Source organism: Aspergillus chevalieri, chromosome 7 (assembly GCF_016861735.1).
Source record: "Aspergillus chevalieri M1 DNA, chromosome 7, nearly complete sequence".
In the NCBI taxonomy this organism is placed as follows: Eukaryota; Fungi; Ascomycota; class Eurotiomycetes; order Eurotiales; family Aspergillaceae; genus Aspergillus; species Aspergillus chevalieri.
Window position 1 is genome coordinate 165,069 of NC_057368.1, and position 15,324 is coordinate 180,392.

Genomic DNA, 15,324 nt, shown 5'->3' on the forward strand with positions numbered 1-15,324 from the left:
CATAGCCATAGCCATCCGTAAGTCGTGGCGTAGCAAAAAAGAAAAATTAAACGAAATCAACAACTAACTCCAAGCAACAAAAATATCTAAGGGGTATTTTTTCAATCAATCGAATAAACCGAGAAGATTAGATAGTTAGGGAAGAGAGCAATCATTCAGCCTTCTTAGACTGCTTCGTCCGCAACTTCATCAACAAGTACACCAGCGCATACGAGCTAATCGCGAAAATACACACGATCCCCGCATCACGCCAGCCGTAATAGTATTCCTTGAGGTTCACCGTGTAAAGATAGTCGCTTCCGCGACGGTACTCGCAGACTTCGCAGCCGGAGGTTGCATCGGGGTTGAGTAGGTTCATGCGCGAGCCCATGCCCTGCATGAAGGTGGAGAGGTAGTCGCCGCAGGTGGTGCCGTTGGGGGTATCGAAGATGGCGAGTTCGTTCTTCTTGCAGTTCACGTCTGTGTCGTAGACACCGAACACCAGCATACTGCCGATGAGGTAGTTGAAGGGGTTGAGATAGTAGATCCAGTACCGCCAGAACGCCTGGATCTGGGCATAGGGCACGAGGACACCGCAGAAGGATACCAGGGTACCGATGACGAGCGGGTTGGTGAGGGCTGCGAATACGGCGTTGGGGGCGTAGGCGGCGATGAACTGGCCGATACCCGTGTAGACGAACTCGTACATGAGCATGACGAAGAACATGGCGCCGGCCTTGTCGGAGTCAGACGAGAACCCAACGGTGTAGTACCAGCAAACAAAGTAGAGGACGGCGCAGAGGCAAAGGTAGGGGAGTTCAGAGACGATGAGGGCGGTGACGAAGGCGATCCACGAATACATCTTGGACTTCTTCTCGCGGGTTTCGAAGATGTCGCGGCGTTCGAGGAAGAGGGGTTGCAGTTGGTTGATGACACCGGGAGCGACGAAGATGAAATTGAAGACTGTGAACATGCGCAGTTGCATGTCCGAGACTCCATCGCCGATCATCCAGAACGAAAATCCGTTGAAGAGAGCAGAGCCGATGTGCAGTGCGAGCTTGTTATCGATGTAGTCTATATTGCGGAAGATGGCCAGACACATGCGCTGCGTCACAATCTTCGTCTGCTGCCAAAGAGGCATTGCAAATTCGAACCCGTCATCTTGCGTACCCGGGGGTTTGGATGCGGCCTCATCGATTGTCTGGTCCAGTTCTTGAACCACCTGGTGGTGTTCCGGAGACTCCAACCATACCTGGTTCCAGTCGCGACCCTGCGAGAGGTGACCCGAAACGACGTCAATCATGTGCTCAGCCGGGTTGGTCTCTTTCGGGCACGGGGCTCCGTAGCGCGCAAAGTAGTCCTTAACCGTTTGACCGTTGTCACCAATATCACCGAAATAGACGGTCTTACCGCCCTTGGCCAACAGCAAAAGGGTATCGAATTCGGCAAATAGCTGAGCGGAGGGCTGATGGATGGTAACCAGAACAGCCTGACCGACATCAGCCAGCTTGCGAAGGAACCGAACCGTGTTGTAGGCAGACTGTCCGTCGAGACCGGAGGTAGGCTCGTCCAAGAAGATCAAGATGCTGGGCTTAGACACCAGTTCAACACCAATGGTAACACGCTTGCGCTGCTCAACGCTCAGACCAGCACCAACGCGTCCAATCAACGTATCCGCAATGTCGTGCAATTCCAAAAGATCGATAATCGTGTCGACGTACTGCAGCTTCTCCTCGCGAGGCACATGGCGTGGTTGACGAAGCAAAGCAGAGAATTCCAGGGCTTCCCGAACGGTCGCAAAAGGCTCGTGCACATCCAGCTGCTCACAGTATCCTGCGGACCGCTGGAAGGAAACAGGCAACGGACGACCATCGACCATGATAGAACCCTTGATAGTACCTTCGGTCTTGCGTTGCGCCAACACATCCAGCAGAGTAGTCTTTCCAGCACCAGACGAGCCCATCAGCGCACCCAGCATACCAGGCTTGACCCAGCCGTGCACGTCGTCGAGCAACAAACGATCACCAGAGGGAGTCTTGACAGTGTAACTAAGGTTCTTCCAGGTGAAGACAGAGGTGTTGCGGATCAGTTGTTTGTCGATATCCTCTTGCTTCTTCTGCTCAGCCTCGGCCGACTTGCCAGGCTTCTCGACCATCTGGGACTCCTCGTCGGCGCGGCTGGCCTGGCGAACACTTTCCAATCGCTCGCGAGGAATCAGGAGGGTGTTTCCAGATTCCGACGCAGCCTTCCATCCGGTGGTGGCGATAATGGTGACGACGACGAACAGAGCCCACCAGGCCCAGAGGATACCAAAGTTCCGCCAGACATGTCCATGACTGTACGACAGGGATTTTAAGTAATTGTCGCCGGTAACGTAGTTCTGTCCCTGAATGGCACCACCAACACCAGCGCAAGATTGGAATTCAGTATCCATGTAACCGGGACCAGTGGGCACAAGGTTGGATCCCACACAAGGAATCGTCTTGCCGTGGAACTCGTTCGATAGAAGGGCGTCGAAACCGTAAGCCAAGGGGTCGATCCAGTAAATCCATCCGAGCCAGGGGTGCATCTGCGGCTTGTGAATCATATAACCGGTGTACATGATCAGAGCCGAGATGAGGAAACCGGAAACCTTGGATGCGCCGTCAAACGTGCTGAACATAGCACCAATGGCACGGAACAAAGCCGTCATAACCTGGAGGAGTCAGTCACTGTGGTAGGGAGAGAATTGGGGGAACACACCATAGTTGTGGCGAAAACAATGACCCAGTAAGTGAAAAAGGCATCAGCGGACATCGTCAAACCGACCATGAAGTAAACCACGATCGAAAAAATCGAAATTTGGAAGAGCAAAACAGGAATATCAGCCGTAATCTGAGCAAGACAGAACGCAGCCGGGTGGAAGAAGGCAAAGTTCTTGTGCTTGATGAGAACGGGCCGACCGCTGAACGAGTCCGTGACTTCGGACATGGACAGCAAACTGTTGTAGAGCAGAGAGAAGAATAGGGCACCAGATTTGACGAACAAACCACCAGAGTTGTTGGGAGCATCGTAAAACAGCGAACCGGCGATCAGAGCTTGGACCAGGGTAGAGACTTGCTTGATGATGAAGGTCTCCTTGGCTCCCCAGAGGATCTGGTACTGACGTTGGATACATGTCTTGATTTGATCCACGAAGCTGACGGTCCAGGGGCTGTTGTTGGGCAGTTTGGCTTTCTCGTGAAGGACGGCGTCTTTGAATTCATCGGTTCGTTCTTGTGCCAGGCTACTGGTCGGGTAGTCGTATTCAGCGATCATGCTAGCGTGGATGGGTGACTTTTCGTATTCCGTCCGCAGGGCCTCTGCGGTTCGGGGAAAGCGGTTCTCATATCCGGGTTGAATCTTGCGCTCCGTGGGGACAGTGACACCAGTCAGGAAATCGGCGACGTTGGAACCTTCGCGACAGACGAAACCAAGATCCTCCATGAAGGGACGAGCCTGGGCCATAGGGCCGTAGTAGATCTGCTTACCCTCATCCAGTACGAGCACCTTGTCGAACAGATCGTAGATACCATTACCAGCCTGGTACAGCGTGACGATGGACGAGAGACCCAAGACATCAGTCATGGCGCGGATAGCCTTGGTCCATTCCAGGGCAGTACTAGCGTCGAGACCACGGGTACTGTTGTCCCAGCAAAAAACCGATCCACGCGTGGCCAGACACTCGATGATAGACACACGCTTGCGCTCACCACCAGACACACCACGAACGAACTCGTTACCGACTTTGGTGTCCTCCGTGTGCGAGATACCCATGGACTCCAACAAAAACTTCTTGGTCTCTTGACGATAGGCTTCGGGGGATTTAGTACCTTCAGGGAGATTGAACGGGACCTTGAGACGGGTTGCAAAGTCCATGGTCTGACCAACAGTCAGGGACGGGAAGAACAGTTCTTCTTCAGTGTTCATAACAATCTGGCCACGATACTGCGCGGCCTGTTCGGGAGTCATCGAACCAAAGCGAACATCACCCTGAATAGACTTGTACCCACGACGCTGGTTGGCAAGCATCTTCAACAGCGTCGTGCAGCCAGAGCCAGGCCGTCCCAGCACCAACAACATCTCACCAGGACGCACACAACCATGGCTATCCTGCAGAATCTTCCGCAACGGCGCTTTGTGACGAGCTTCCTTGATGTGTTGAGGGATGTTGAACTGCGAGAGGAAGTTTTCGTTGACGGCGGCTTCGGCGCTGACGACTTCGACATTGAGGTTCCGCCAGGTGACGCCCAGTTCACGGCGCTTGAAGCCAGAGGCGACATCGCGTTGGTGCTGCTGCTTGATCTGGGGCATCAGGCTCCAGTCGTCTGCCTTGCTGGTACCCTCGTGGGAGTGGGAGTGGGAGGACGAGGTATCTTCGGGCTTCATAGTGGCAGCACTGTCAGTGTCCTCGCGGACCTCAGAGGCCGCGTGCAGGAAAGGAGGACGCTCCTGCATGTTGACAGAGACTACTGTGCACTGTGTATGTCAGTGCAAAGATAGTGAAGTAGACACACGTGATAAAGTAGGAACAGGGAAGCAGCAGAAAGAACACCCGAGGGGGGAACACAACATATAAAACCCGTGACACACCTGTCAGATGGAGATAAAATGATTAAAAAAAAGCCTTCTGGAAACCCCGACGCCGAGCTCCACTGATAATCTTTGTTTTCTATACACAGTCAGGCCTCTCCCATTGTAGCCAAAACCCGACGGCTTTCGGCGTTAGAATATGCCGATTCGTAGGACGCCTCATTCACCTGTCATTTTTAACTCTACGAAGACCCTTATTGACCCGTCTCGCTTGCCCTAATCGGGTATAGTTCTCGTGCGGCTCGGCGTTTCCGTCGGTGTTTCAGGCGCTCATCGGTCCGACGGGCTGTCCATTTGGCCCTGTTCCGCTGACAAACCTGTCTTTTCAACTAATGAGACGCTGTCAAGAGGACATTTGTCGGTCTCCGAAGCGCCGGCTTCCGATGACTCAGACGGAGGTCCCGCTTTCTCCCGGGACTAACTCTTTTGGGCATGTTCGAGCCGGACAACGGCGACTTGCCCATTTAGGCAACATCTAGAACATCTAGACTGTGTGTCTGTGAGTATATATATCACATCAAACACCTATCACGGCGTGATCATTATATGCAGACTGTCCATAAGCATCACAAACACTGTAAGCGCTGTATGTAGCACAGAAATCAATATTTGATGACAAAGGGACGGGAAGAAGAAAAGACGATGGACATAGCTCACTTAAATAACGTAATCGGACACCGAGCTGCGCGGGACACCGAGCTGCGCGGCGGCGGCGAGTAACTAACTCTTCTATACGAATTATACGAATTATTTCATCAACCTAGTTAAATAAATGCCACATTGAACTGTATTCGATCTATTAAATTTACTACTATTTAGCAGGACATTTTAACCTATTATGGCCTTCTTCATTGCAGTTGCTGCATCGTGCTGGCCGCCGTGGCCTTCTTGATGGCTCCTGTATCGCCTCCCTCTCAATCAACCTTTGCTGACCTTCAGAGCCAGTTAGACTACCTCCATCTTGAATAAAGGCTCGTGTCATATTCTTCTTCCCTTTCTGATGCTTATTTGACGTGTGGAGCTGATGGAATCCCTGTCTTAATAGAATAGCATCCTGCATTGCGACTTCTGTGCTCTTTATAAACTTTTCAAGCATCTGCTCTGCAACAACTGAAGATAGGGATTGGCTTTGAAGTTCTTGAATCTGCTTTTTCTGCTGATTCAACTGATAGAGATTGACTGGTGTTCTTCCTAAATAAAAGGATTGGTTGCTGGATGAGGAAGAAGGTGGTGTCGGTGTCTTGATGTTGAGTTTTGCAAGAACTCTCTCTGGTTTAAAAGGAATAAGACCAGCAGCTGCAAATGCACTCAATATATTGGCCTTAGAGAATGCACGGCCATGGATGCTGGAGTAGATAGATATGAAGTCTTGTTTATCAATGGCATGGATGTTGTTTTCTGCCATCTCTCTGACTTTCTGGCCGTAATAATGCTTGAGTGGCGCAAAACAGCTTATATCAAGCGGTTGAAGTAGATGAGATGAATGAGGAGGCATATATAACGGAATAATCCTTCTCTCAGTGCAGAATTGATCAAAACTAGCAGTGGCATGACTGCTATGGCCGTCAAGAATTAAAAGACGATATCTGCCAGCTGTCTGAGAAGCAGTATGCTTCTCAAACATCTCCTGAAGCCATTCAAATCCCAGAATATCATTAGTCCAGCCATTATCGCTCAAGCTGATTCTATATTCCTTTGGAATAGCTGAATACCACTGAGATTGATGCTTTTTCCCAGCCATAATGATTTGCGGAGGTAGAGCATGTCCAGAGGCATTTATGGCAATTATTATGGTAATCCACTCGCGATTTCCAGGCTGGATAGATTTGGCATGGCTATCTCTTGTCTCTGATCCACAAATAACCTTTGCAGTTGATGCCACTCCCATTTGAAAGCCAGTTTCATCCATATTGTATATATCCTGCTCTGCAATGCCGTATCTCAGGATAGTCTCTTGAACACGATTAAACCAGCCTTTTATAAGCTCCGGATCTTCACATTTGGCACGCTGATAGTCATATTGGCGGGTATATTTGGATTTGAGCTCAGGATGGCGTTGAATAAATCGGGAGACCCATTTCTCGCTGATAGAGATGTCTTTTGATGGCTTAGACCGCGCGGATAATAAAAGCTGAGCAAGATGGCGTACATTTGATACTCGAAGGGGTAGACCACGTTTATCCATGTCTAGAATCCAGTTTTTAAGGGATTCTTCTTCAGTATTTGATAGCTTGCGACAATTTGCAATTGTATGTTGGCGAGAGACAGTCCCATCGAGGCGAGTCATGAGGGTCCTTGGAGGCACATCAAAGGCTTTTGCACAGGCCGTTTTTGATGGGAATTGGCCTTTATGAAAAGCCTCAATGGCCAATTCTAGACGTTTTTCCTTCGGTATTTCAGTCATGATGAATATGGCAGTAGAAAAGTAGTATATGGGATCATATTCAGGAGAAGCGGCTTCCGACCGCGCAGCTCGGTGTCCCGCGCAGCTCGGTGTCCGATTACGTTACCAATATCTGCTTACTGTCACACGAAAATTTGAGTTGTCTGGCCACTCTTAATTCGCTTACTTTTTAATCATGGACTAGGCTCCTCAGAACAGGAGGGGAATAAAAAGCAAACATTTGCATAGTACTACCCGCTATAGTATCCCGATTGGGTGTCAGCATTAAGACATGCACACTGGTCACCTCCCTCTTCGAAACATATCTGGAATAAAGTATACCTAAGGGGGGAAGGTACGAGCACAAGAGTTGAACAATAATTTTTTTTGTTGCTGATACCACCGTCTATATATCCCTGCCGACTCAAAATGTGCCTATCCTCTTTCTCGCAAGCACAATCCCCAAACAGTCTCCTGGCTCCTGGAACATCGCGAAGAGCTCCAGAACCAGTCAGCCCTAACCCGTGGCCACACACCCACGGCATTTCTACACCACATGAGTACATAGTCACTGGTTTGTTACAGAACTTTGAAACGAGTTTGTTTTTTTTTTTTTCTACAACCGAAGTCAATCCAGACCCCAACAATACGGACCCAGAGCGCTATGCCATTGTGGCTGTTTTGTCGTATTATCTGGTAAAGCGTTCAATCGGTTGGCAGAGCGTGGGCTACCACGGGGAGTCCGGCTGTCGAGGTGGTTAAAGGTGTGCCCAGGTTAGGGAAGACGCTGGTGATATCGACGAATGATAGGGAGGTGTCAGACGAGGAGAGTAGGAGTGAAAGGTTTTTGAAGGTGACCTCAATATATTTGTATAGACTGCTAAATGATTCAAATGCCAAAACAAGCATGATTCATCCTATTCATACAAAAAAATATACATAACTGCGAGCATCGCTCCAACAGTCTCATAGCCCACGGTATCATAAATTCCGGCGGTGGGAGCGTCGCGGGAATATCCCAGCTATGCCAACGCGGTCGCGCAGTCGGTCATGTATAACGGGCGGCTTCTGAGCCTCACAAGTGTCGAATCCATCGAATGTCGAATCCATCGTAGCACATGTACCCAATAAATCGTGAAAAGATCAAACGAAAGATAGCAGAAAAACCGATACGTGGAGCAACTAGTTCAGCTCTCCACCCTGCGAGCGGGTAACTTCCTTGCTAAAAGAAGATCAGCCGTTGAACCAGGGCACGGTATCTAACGATATCAACAGTATCCACTTACATATGCTCCTCCATCGCGTCCAAGTGTCGTCGTTGCTCCTTCAACTGGCGATGTAGGAGCTTCAGTTTCTCTGCCTCGTGGGAGCGGATGTACATGGCCTCGTGGGCGGCTTCTCGACGGCTGAAGGAATCTTTTCTGTATGATTATTAGTATCGCAACAAATGACGAGATGATAAGAAAGACATACTCAGCAAGAAACCCCCGTGGTTTGGGTGATCCGAGGTCTCCCTCCTTCCGAGCCGGCACAGCAATAGAGAACGAACGGAGAGGGAACGCCTGACGGTTGGCCCCGATGCGGGCGGCACGAGCGGACAAATTAATCATTGTAGATGGTTATATTGATATCAATGTAGATAAGGCTGAGGTCTGTTAATCAAAGCAAAAATTAGTGGCGAGGAACGTGTTTATATACCCATCTCACGGCCAGGGACTAGACGGCATGACATCATCGAAGGCACAATCACGTGAACTTTACGCTAGACCGAATCCGGCGCTCTATGATGACTTCTCAACTCCACCCCCGGATCGACCTCATCGCCTTTCTCCGCACCTCCCATGGGCGAATCAGCAAGGGGAACCTACTCCGGAGTACTCACTCACTTGGAGACTTGGAGGAATGATGCGATTCTCTAACTTAACATTCTACCCAAATCCGTGGTTTGCTTTCCATTCGTTTCACTGAGCGGTGCAATTCAGGTCTAACCATGTGCCGCTTGAACCATCCCGTCGTACAATGACCTATTTGCCGGTCTCCGAACGGGAACAAGGAAGGGGCTGCGCGTCGACAACGGTACGATTCTGGCGCTTTCTTTGCGCAGAAGACAGGCACTAAGACGTCATCGTGCACTTGTATTAGGTGTTGTCGTGGAGCAGAGTGTGCCAGCAACATCACCGCGCATTGCTATTGGTTTGACATTCAGCTATGTTACAGGCTGATCCTGGAATCTGCAGCCCGTCCGAATGGGAATTATGTCCGAATATCGCACGCCATTTGCGTTTCTCCCCGCTCTCTCCTCTTCTGCGGACCGGAAGAACTCATTAGACTACGCTACTCCAAAAAATGCGGTCAGGGTGAATCGAATCGAACATCCTTAAGCTAACATTATGGAACAACTAAATCATGTAGCGGAATCCCCGTTGCAACTGACGCGCAGCTGCGATATCAATTCCTTCAATCTCCGCTGTCCTTTGCAGTCGCTGTAGCTCTGCATCGGTCAGAGTCACGTCCTCATCCTCCAGCCGTTCCTGACGTTTGTTCAACTGCCGCAAGTGGAAATGCATAAACAACGCCATTATCGCGCTAACACACTGCAACGCGATACACACGCCCATGGCCGGCCGGTAGAATGGCTCGTCCTGGTCACGGTAGGTGTACGGAGTCCAGATACTAGCCGAGTTTCCGACCGAGTTGATAAAAGCGTATGCTGCCGCTCGTTTGGCCGGCGGTCGCGGGATGGCGTTGGCGATCCACGAGTAGATGGTGCTGTTTTGCGCAAAGACAAACACCATCAGGAAGAAGGAGAAATAACGAGGTCCAAAGCTTTCAGTGGTCATAAAGATGATATACCCGACCATGGTGATCGGAATCGGATAGACGAAGAACCAGAACCGGTTGGCAAAATGGTCCGATAGTCTTGCATGGGCCATACTATATGCGACCATGAACAGGTATGGTGGCGCGACGAGAACAAGGGAGATGGTTTCGTCGTATTTCAGGGTGCTGGTGAGCGTGGGAAAGTAGTTTTGGAACCCACTGGCGCCAGTCATGGACATATAGGCGATGGCCAACACGTAGGTTTTGATATCAGTAAAGGCAAGCTTGAGCCCCTTAATCTGGCTGCGCTTGCCACCCTCATCAACATCGGCCTCTGCGGCCTCGATGGCAAGCCGACGATTGGCGACAGCCTTCATTTCTGAGTTAAGAAAGCGCCATGTATCCGGGAAATCAGGTAGCATGACCATGATCACCAAACCGATGAACATTGTGATGGCGCCCTCGATGATGTACAACCATTGCCACGATGACAGCCCGCGTTTACCTGCCAGACCGTCGAGGATACCGGCCGCGATTAGGTTTCCAAAGGCACCGGAGAGAAGGGAGCCGCTGTAGAAGATACTCATGCGGAAGGAAAGTTCCTTCTTGGTGTACCATTTCGAAAGGTAGAAAAGAACACCGGCGAAGAACGGGGCCTCTATTTTGAATCAGTCATGGCTTTGAATGAGGCAGTTAAATAGTACGCACCGACCAAACCAAGCAAAAACCGACACGCCACAATATCACCGTAATTCTTCGTCTGACTGGTCAACGTCGACACAAGACCCCACGCCGTGGTGAAGCCCCCGAGATATAACGACGGTTTGCCCATATAGTTGAGCAACAAGTTCGACGGCACCTGCATAAGGATATACGCGACAAACAAGATACTCAGACCAGTCTGGTACTGCGCATCGTTGAGACTAAGGTCTCTCTCGAGACCCTGTAGTCTGGCCGCTGCGTAATTGTTCCGGTCAATGTAGTTCATCAGATAGACGAGGATGACGAGCGGCATGATGAGGGCATCGATGCGGCGGAGGAGCTTCTTCTCGACGCGTCTCTCATCGTCGGTGAGCTCGGCGAGGTGGATGGCTTCTTCGTGGGTGACATCGGCCTTTTCCAACTCCCTCTCCATGGTTTCCTTTTCCATTTTGGCTGTATTGATCGCAAGTAGCTTGTAGTACAGGACATTTTCTCCCAGGCCCCGGAGCACTTTATATATCCATGGAACCGGTGGAAACCACAGTAAATCCGGGGAAGTGGAGAGTCAACAATTGTCAGACGGCACTATCTGCATAGTCACCATGTATCATCCCGTCTCGATGGCACCAAGACACGCTTGAGACAGCTGCATATCGGAGTACGTCCGTGATGCTGACATTGTTTACTGGCTGTTAATCGTAGCCACCTTCTCTACCCAACTTTGTAGAAGCTTAGCACCGCAAAATTGCCGAGCTTTTCCAGCATGCGATTGGATGCAGCCTTCCCCGGATTGTCCATCAATGCGGGGGAAATGGCCAAGGGCGGTGCACGGGACCTGTCATCGACTCAAGAGTCGTTTCTGGTACAAATTGTGATGCAACATAGTCCGCATGGACCATTTGCCTTGGGGAAGACATCTGTTGAATTCAACCAAACAATTCACTTCCGCGGGGAGTAGTGTACTCCGTAGTAAGAGTAGCAACCCCGTACGGTCCCCTCTTCCGGCAAGGAACGGGATCATGCCAAGAAATCAATCTGGCATGACAGAAATAACCAGGATTGATACGGTCAATTTATTGAATGGCAAAGGTCAAGTAATGGTTGAAATGAAGGGCCAACCCGGTGGAATGTCTCGGTATCTCTGTACATAGTACGGCATGGCAAGTCACTCTCAGCACAATGTTCTTCCAGCATAGATGAGCACAATGAACTGCATATTCTGCTAATTGCTGTATCGCAGTCTGAATGCCCGGCATCTCATATATCATAGAATCGGGGTTCTGAGGTAACCGGGTACAAGGCGCTGAGCTCATGTCGGACGGGCCCTGGCCCGATTCGCCCTGCCAAGGGACACAAAGCGCAGGGTTGTGTTGCACCGTAGAATGGCTCTCCCCATATTGTCCTTTCTGCACGCGAGGCATGGAACAGCCGAGTACGTCTCACTGTTCGGCAGCATATTCTTGTCAGCATTTTGTTCAGCCTTAACTTCTAGGCTCATCCAGGATTCGCTGCACCGGTCGTCATATGGATAGTGATCCTCATCTGTCGCAGTCTGTAGAATCCATCTCACGCCTGATGTTATCTAGCACCTGAACATTTGGTTCCGTACAGAATCCGATACCGGTCGGTTCCACGGTTCGGCCGAGTAGCACTTTGGCATGTTGCCAACTCCTCTGGTACAGATCCATTCCGTAGTAGTACTAGTACACTATCCCGGAGGACTCGGCATGAATCGAATAATGCTCCGTGGGGTCTTCAGGAGACACTGTGTTCACCGCTCATGAATAACACCCCATAATTGGCCGGCGCACGATCCCGCCAGATCTCGGACATGTTCGCTCTGGATCTCGCACTGTCTTTCTGTCTCCTTTCGACGCCAAAACATCCGCAGCAACAATAATGCTCGACGCTCATTCCTGATCTGATTATTGATAGCCGTGCCTCCCTGCGAATCATGTCTCTACTGGAGACGTCCCACCGGAAAAAACAATCCCCTCCTGTCAATAATCGCCAGTCGCGCTCGTGCAAAGTGTGCCGGCTCCGCAAAGTCAAGGTCTGTGCCTGTCCACCGTTTCAGCATTCTTATGGGTCACTATGCGTTGGCAGCACAAACACCTTATTTAGGACTTGCAGCTGATTGTCATCTGCAATTGATTAGTGTGATCGCGTCAAACCCTGTCATGCCTGTTGTGCTCATGGATACCCGTCTCAGTGTGTCTATGAAGCCATTCCTGGCGATGAGCCTATCTCGCAGGCCGATGAGATCCGTAATCTGCGAGCAGAGATCCACGAGCTAAAATCGCGGCTCGATAATAGAGGTACATATTGATATCTTTCCGGTTCCCTCCTTTTTTTATTTTTCTTTTTCTCCCTCTAACCGAGGCGGACCAACAGACCATTGCATCCGGAATCAACAACGTTATGAACATCTCCGGCAATTCTTCAACTCAATCCGCTTCGCGCCGTTGCAAGAAGTCGATCATATAATCGGCAATATCCGAAACCCTCGCCGCGGGTGGAGGCGACCAAATGGGGCGGTCGGCAAAGACACAGGTAAGCTATCTCATTACGGTATGAGCGAAAGAGGATCATGGACGCTAATTTCCCGTAATAGCAACCCGTGCAATCAACAGAGTGTCGTCGGACGATGAGGATGAGCTAATCCCTCTAGGCGATGGTACCTGGAGCTACGGCAGTAGTGCCGGCGGCTGTAGCAGCAGCAGTAGCAGCAGCAGCAGCAGCAGCAGTATCCGTAGCACTCCGTCTGACGAGACCGAAGCATCATACGGTCGCCCTCTGTCTCCTTTCAATTCGAACATATCTGCCATCGACGTTTTCGTAGAGCGTTTTGTGGATGCCTTTAGTCCTGAAGTCAACGCCAAAGCAGGCCAGGCGGGTGCTTTGCGTCGGGCTGCTGAGATCCGCATGTTTTCTCCCATTATCGGGGATGCTTTTGATGCCGTGTCGGTGGCGTTCTTTGGTCGATCAACCCAGGATCGTCATATTGAAGCTGCAGGCTTCCAATTATACCCCAAGGTGCTGCGCAATCTGCAGCAAGCGTTGCTGGATCCGGAAAGGAGCAAGGCCGAATCGACCCTGGTAACGGTCATTCTGCTTATGGCCTTTGAGGTATGGTTCCTTCTTTTAATCCCCCGAATGACGTATCTAACTAGCTGCTGCAGAGTGTTGAGCGGACGAGTGATGCAGGCGTCGTCGCTCACCTAAACGGGGCTGTTCGATTGATCCAGCATCGAGGCCCAGAAAATCACATGTACGGCGTGGAGCATCTGCTCTTTACTGAGCTTCGTCCGTACTATGTTGGAGCTGCTCTGGTTGCTCGTCAGCCGTCGTTCCTTGCCGAAGAAGAATGGAAAGCCATTCCCTGGTCGGCCGGTACGACCAAAAAAGATATCTTACACCATCTGCTCGACCTCGCTGTCGAGATCCCAGCCCTTTTGGGTCAGTCTGACGACTTCCAAGCAGCTATTCAGCAACCAGGAATGCTCAGCCCACATGAGAAAGCCACCAAACAAGCAGCTCTCTGGAACGGTGTTGCCGACTTGACCGATCGTTTTCTCCAATGGAAACGCAACTGGGTTGATCAATATCCGGATGGCCCCCCACGCGAAGTTGACCCCTCAACGCCTTTCTCCCCGAAAGAAGACGATGAACCTTTCCCGATCTTTCATTGTCGCGACCTGCGCACTGGTGCTGTATTTGCCCCTACCAAATTCCTTTACCCCGACCTCCGCCTCTCACAGACCATGTGCGTTTACTATGCTTTCCGTCTCATCCTCTCGACTGTTGATTCGCGTGCACCGGGTCAAGCCATCAGTCCAGTGGAGCAATACGCACTGGGTTGCGGTATCTGCCGTAGTCTGGAATGGTACATCCTCACCGCGCCGGGGAATATGATCAATCGGTTGGCGTTCCCTGTCCGCGTTGCTTGGGAAGTGTTTCCCGCCGGTGGGCCCGAACAGCGCTTTTTGTACGATGTGCTGAAGCTGGTGGAGAGGCGGCATGCGCTAGGGTTATGGGGGAGTTCCATGCCGGAACTATCACCCAGGACGGGGTCACCACCCAGATAGTGTTGGAGTACCGGCCTTGATTGGTGTGCATCGCGGGTTCGAAGCTAGCCATGGATGATGGCCAGACAATACATGATTGATGAATAATGAAAAGCAAGCGAGTGGGTTACTTAGCGTGTTTGTTCCGGATGGTTTTCGGGGTCTCCTTCAACTGTATATATTTCAAATGTATCAACAAAACATATGTTTTTTTACCCCTATAGATGACCGATCAGGAGCACAACATGCGGATAGTAGAATGGAGATCAACCACGCTCAGGGCCATCCTCGTCGTCTGGGTATCCTGGCCTTATTTCTAGAGCAGCCATGCTCTACCGCGACCCTCAGTATATCGAAATCACCATGCTGGTCCTCGAATAATCCCAAGATGACGCGATTCGACAGGAACTGGTCGCGGTGAATTGAGATGGGAACGAAGCCGGGTAAATGTCAGGTGCTGAACGACGAAAGATCTGATTATCAGACAAGACACCAGTCAGCATTCACACAGAATCAGAAGCGATGAATGACTGGGCACTGCATTCACTCTTGTGTTGCTCATCAATAGCTCTGAAGTGATCCAAGATCCGTCGTTGAAGATGCGTTTTCAGTCATTGGGTTGGTGATGGTGTTGAAGTAGACTTGGATGGAGGGACAGAGTGAAAGATCGAGAGGTCGGTCACCTGACCAGCCCTAATGGATATACCAGATGGACGTCAACTTGTGCCGGAAGCACATCAAAAAAATGCACCGTTATGCCCG

At 50.7% G+C, this 15,324-nt stretch overlaps 6 protein-coding genes across 6 annotated transcripts; 1 reads left to right on the plus strand and 5 right to left on the minus strand.

Moving 5' to 3' along the window:
- Positions 1-151: 151 nt before the first annotated feature.
- On the minus strand, positions 152-4,455 carry ACHE_70049A (putative ABC multidrug transporter; the record flags this gene model as incomplete). Its single annotated transcript, XM_043282339.1, has 2 exons — positions 152-2,674; positions 2,722-4,455. The coding sequence occupies 2 exons, from the start codon at positions 4,453-4,455 to the stop codon at positions 152-154; spliced, it is 4,257 nt and encodes a 1,418-aa protein (XP_043139728.1).
- A 946-nt stretch (positions 4,456-5,401) lies between these two features.
- On the minus strand, positions 5,402-6,994 carry ACHE_70050A (uncharacterized protein; the record flags this gene model as incomplete). The annotated part of the gene is made up of 1 exon (XM_043282340.1): positions 5,402-6,994. One exon carries the CDS (start codon positions 6,992-6,994, stop codon positions 5,402-5,404), a length of 1,593 nt encoding a protein of 530 aa, XP_043139729.1.
- Positions 6,995-8,255: 1,261 nt separating this feature from the next.
- ACHE_70051A (uncharacterized protein) lies at positions 8,256-8,583 on the minus strand (the record flags this gene model as incomplete). Its single annotated transcript, XM_043282341.1, has 2 exons — positions 8,256-8,394; positions 8,447-8,583. 2 exons carry the CDS (start codon positions 8,581-8,583, stop codon positions 8,256-8,258), a joined length of 276 nt encoding a protein of 91 aa, XP_043139730.1.
- A 789-nt stretch (positions 8,584-9,372) lies between these two features.
- Positions 9,373-10,380, minus strand: ACHE_70052A (uncharacterized protein; the record flags this gene model as incomplete). The annotated part of the gene is made up of 1 exon (XM_043282343.1): positions 9,373-10,380. One exon carries the CDS (start codon positions 10,378-10,380, stop codon positions 9,373-9,375), a length of 1,008 nt encoding a protein of 335 aa, XP_043139731.1.
- A 71-nt stretch (positions 10,381-10,451) lies between these two features.
- Positions 10,452-10,984, minus strand: ACHE_70053A (uncharacterized protein; the record flags this gene model as incomplete). Its single annotated transcript, XM_043282344.1, has 2 exons — positions 10,452-10,948; positions 10,978-10,984. The coding sequence occupies 2 exons, from the start codon at positions 10,982-10,984 to the stop codon at positions 10,452-10,454; spliced, it is 504 nt and encodes a 167-aa protein (XP_043139732.1).
- Positions 10,985-12,449: 1,465 nt separating this feature from the next.
- On the plus strand, positions 12,450-14,583 carry ACHE_70054S (Zn(II)2Cys6 transcription factor; the record flags this gene model as incomplete). The annotated part of the gene is made up of 5 exons (XM_043282345.1): positions 12,450-12,548; positions 12,654-12,813; positions 12,890-13,048; positions 13,110-13,624; positions 13,678-14,583. The coding sequence occupies 5 exons, from the start codon at positions 12,450-12,452 to the stop codon at positions 14,581-14,583; spliced, it is 1,839 nt and encodes a 612-aa protein (XP_043139733.1).
- Between the last annotated feature and the right edge of the window lie 741 nt (positions 14,584-15,324).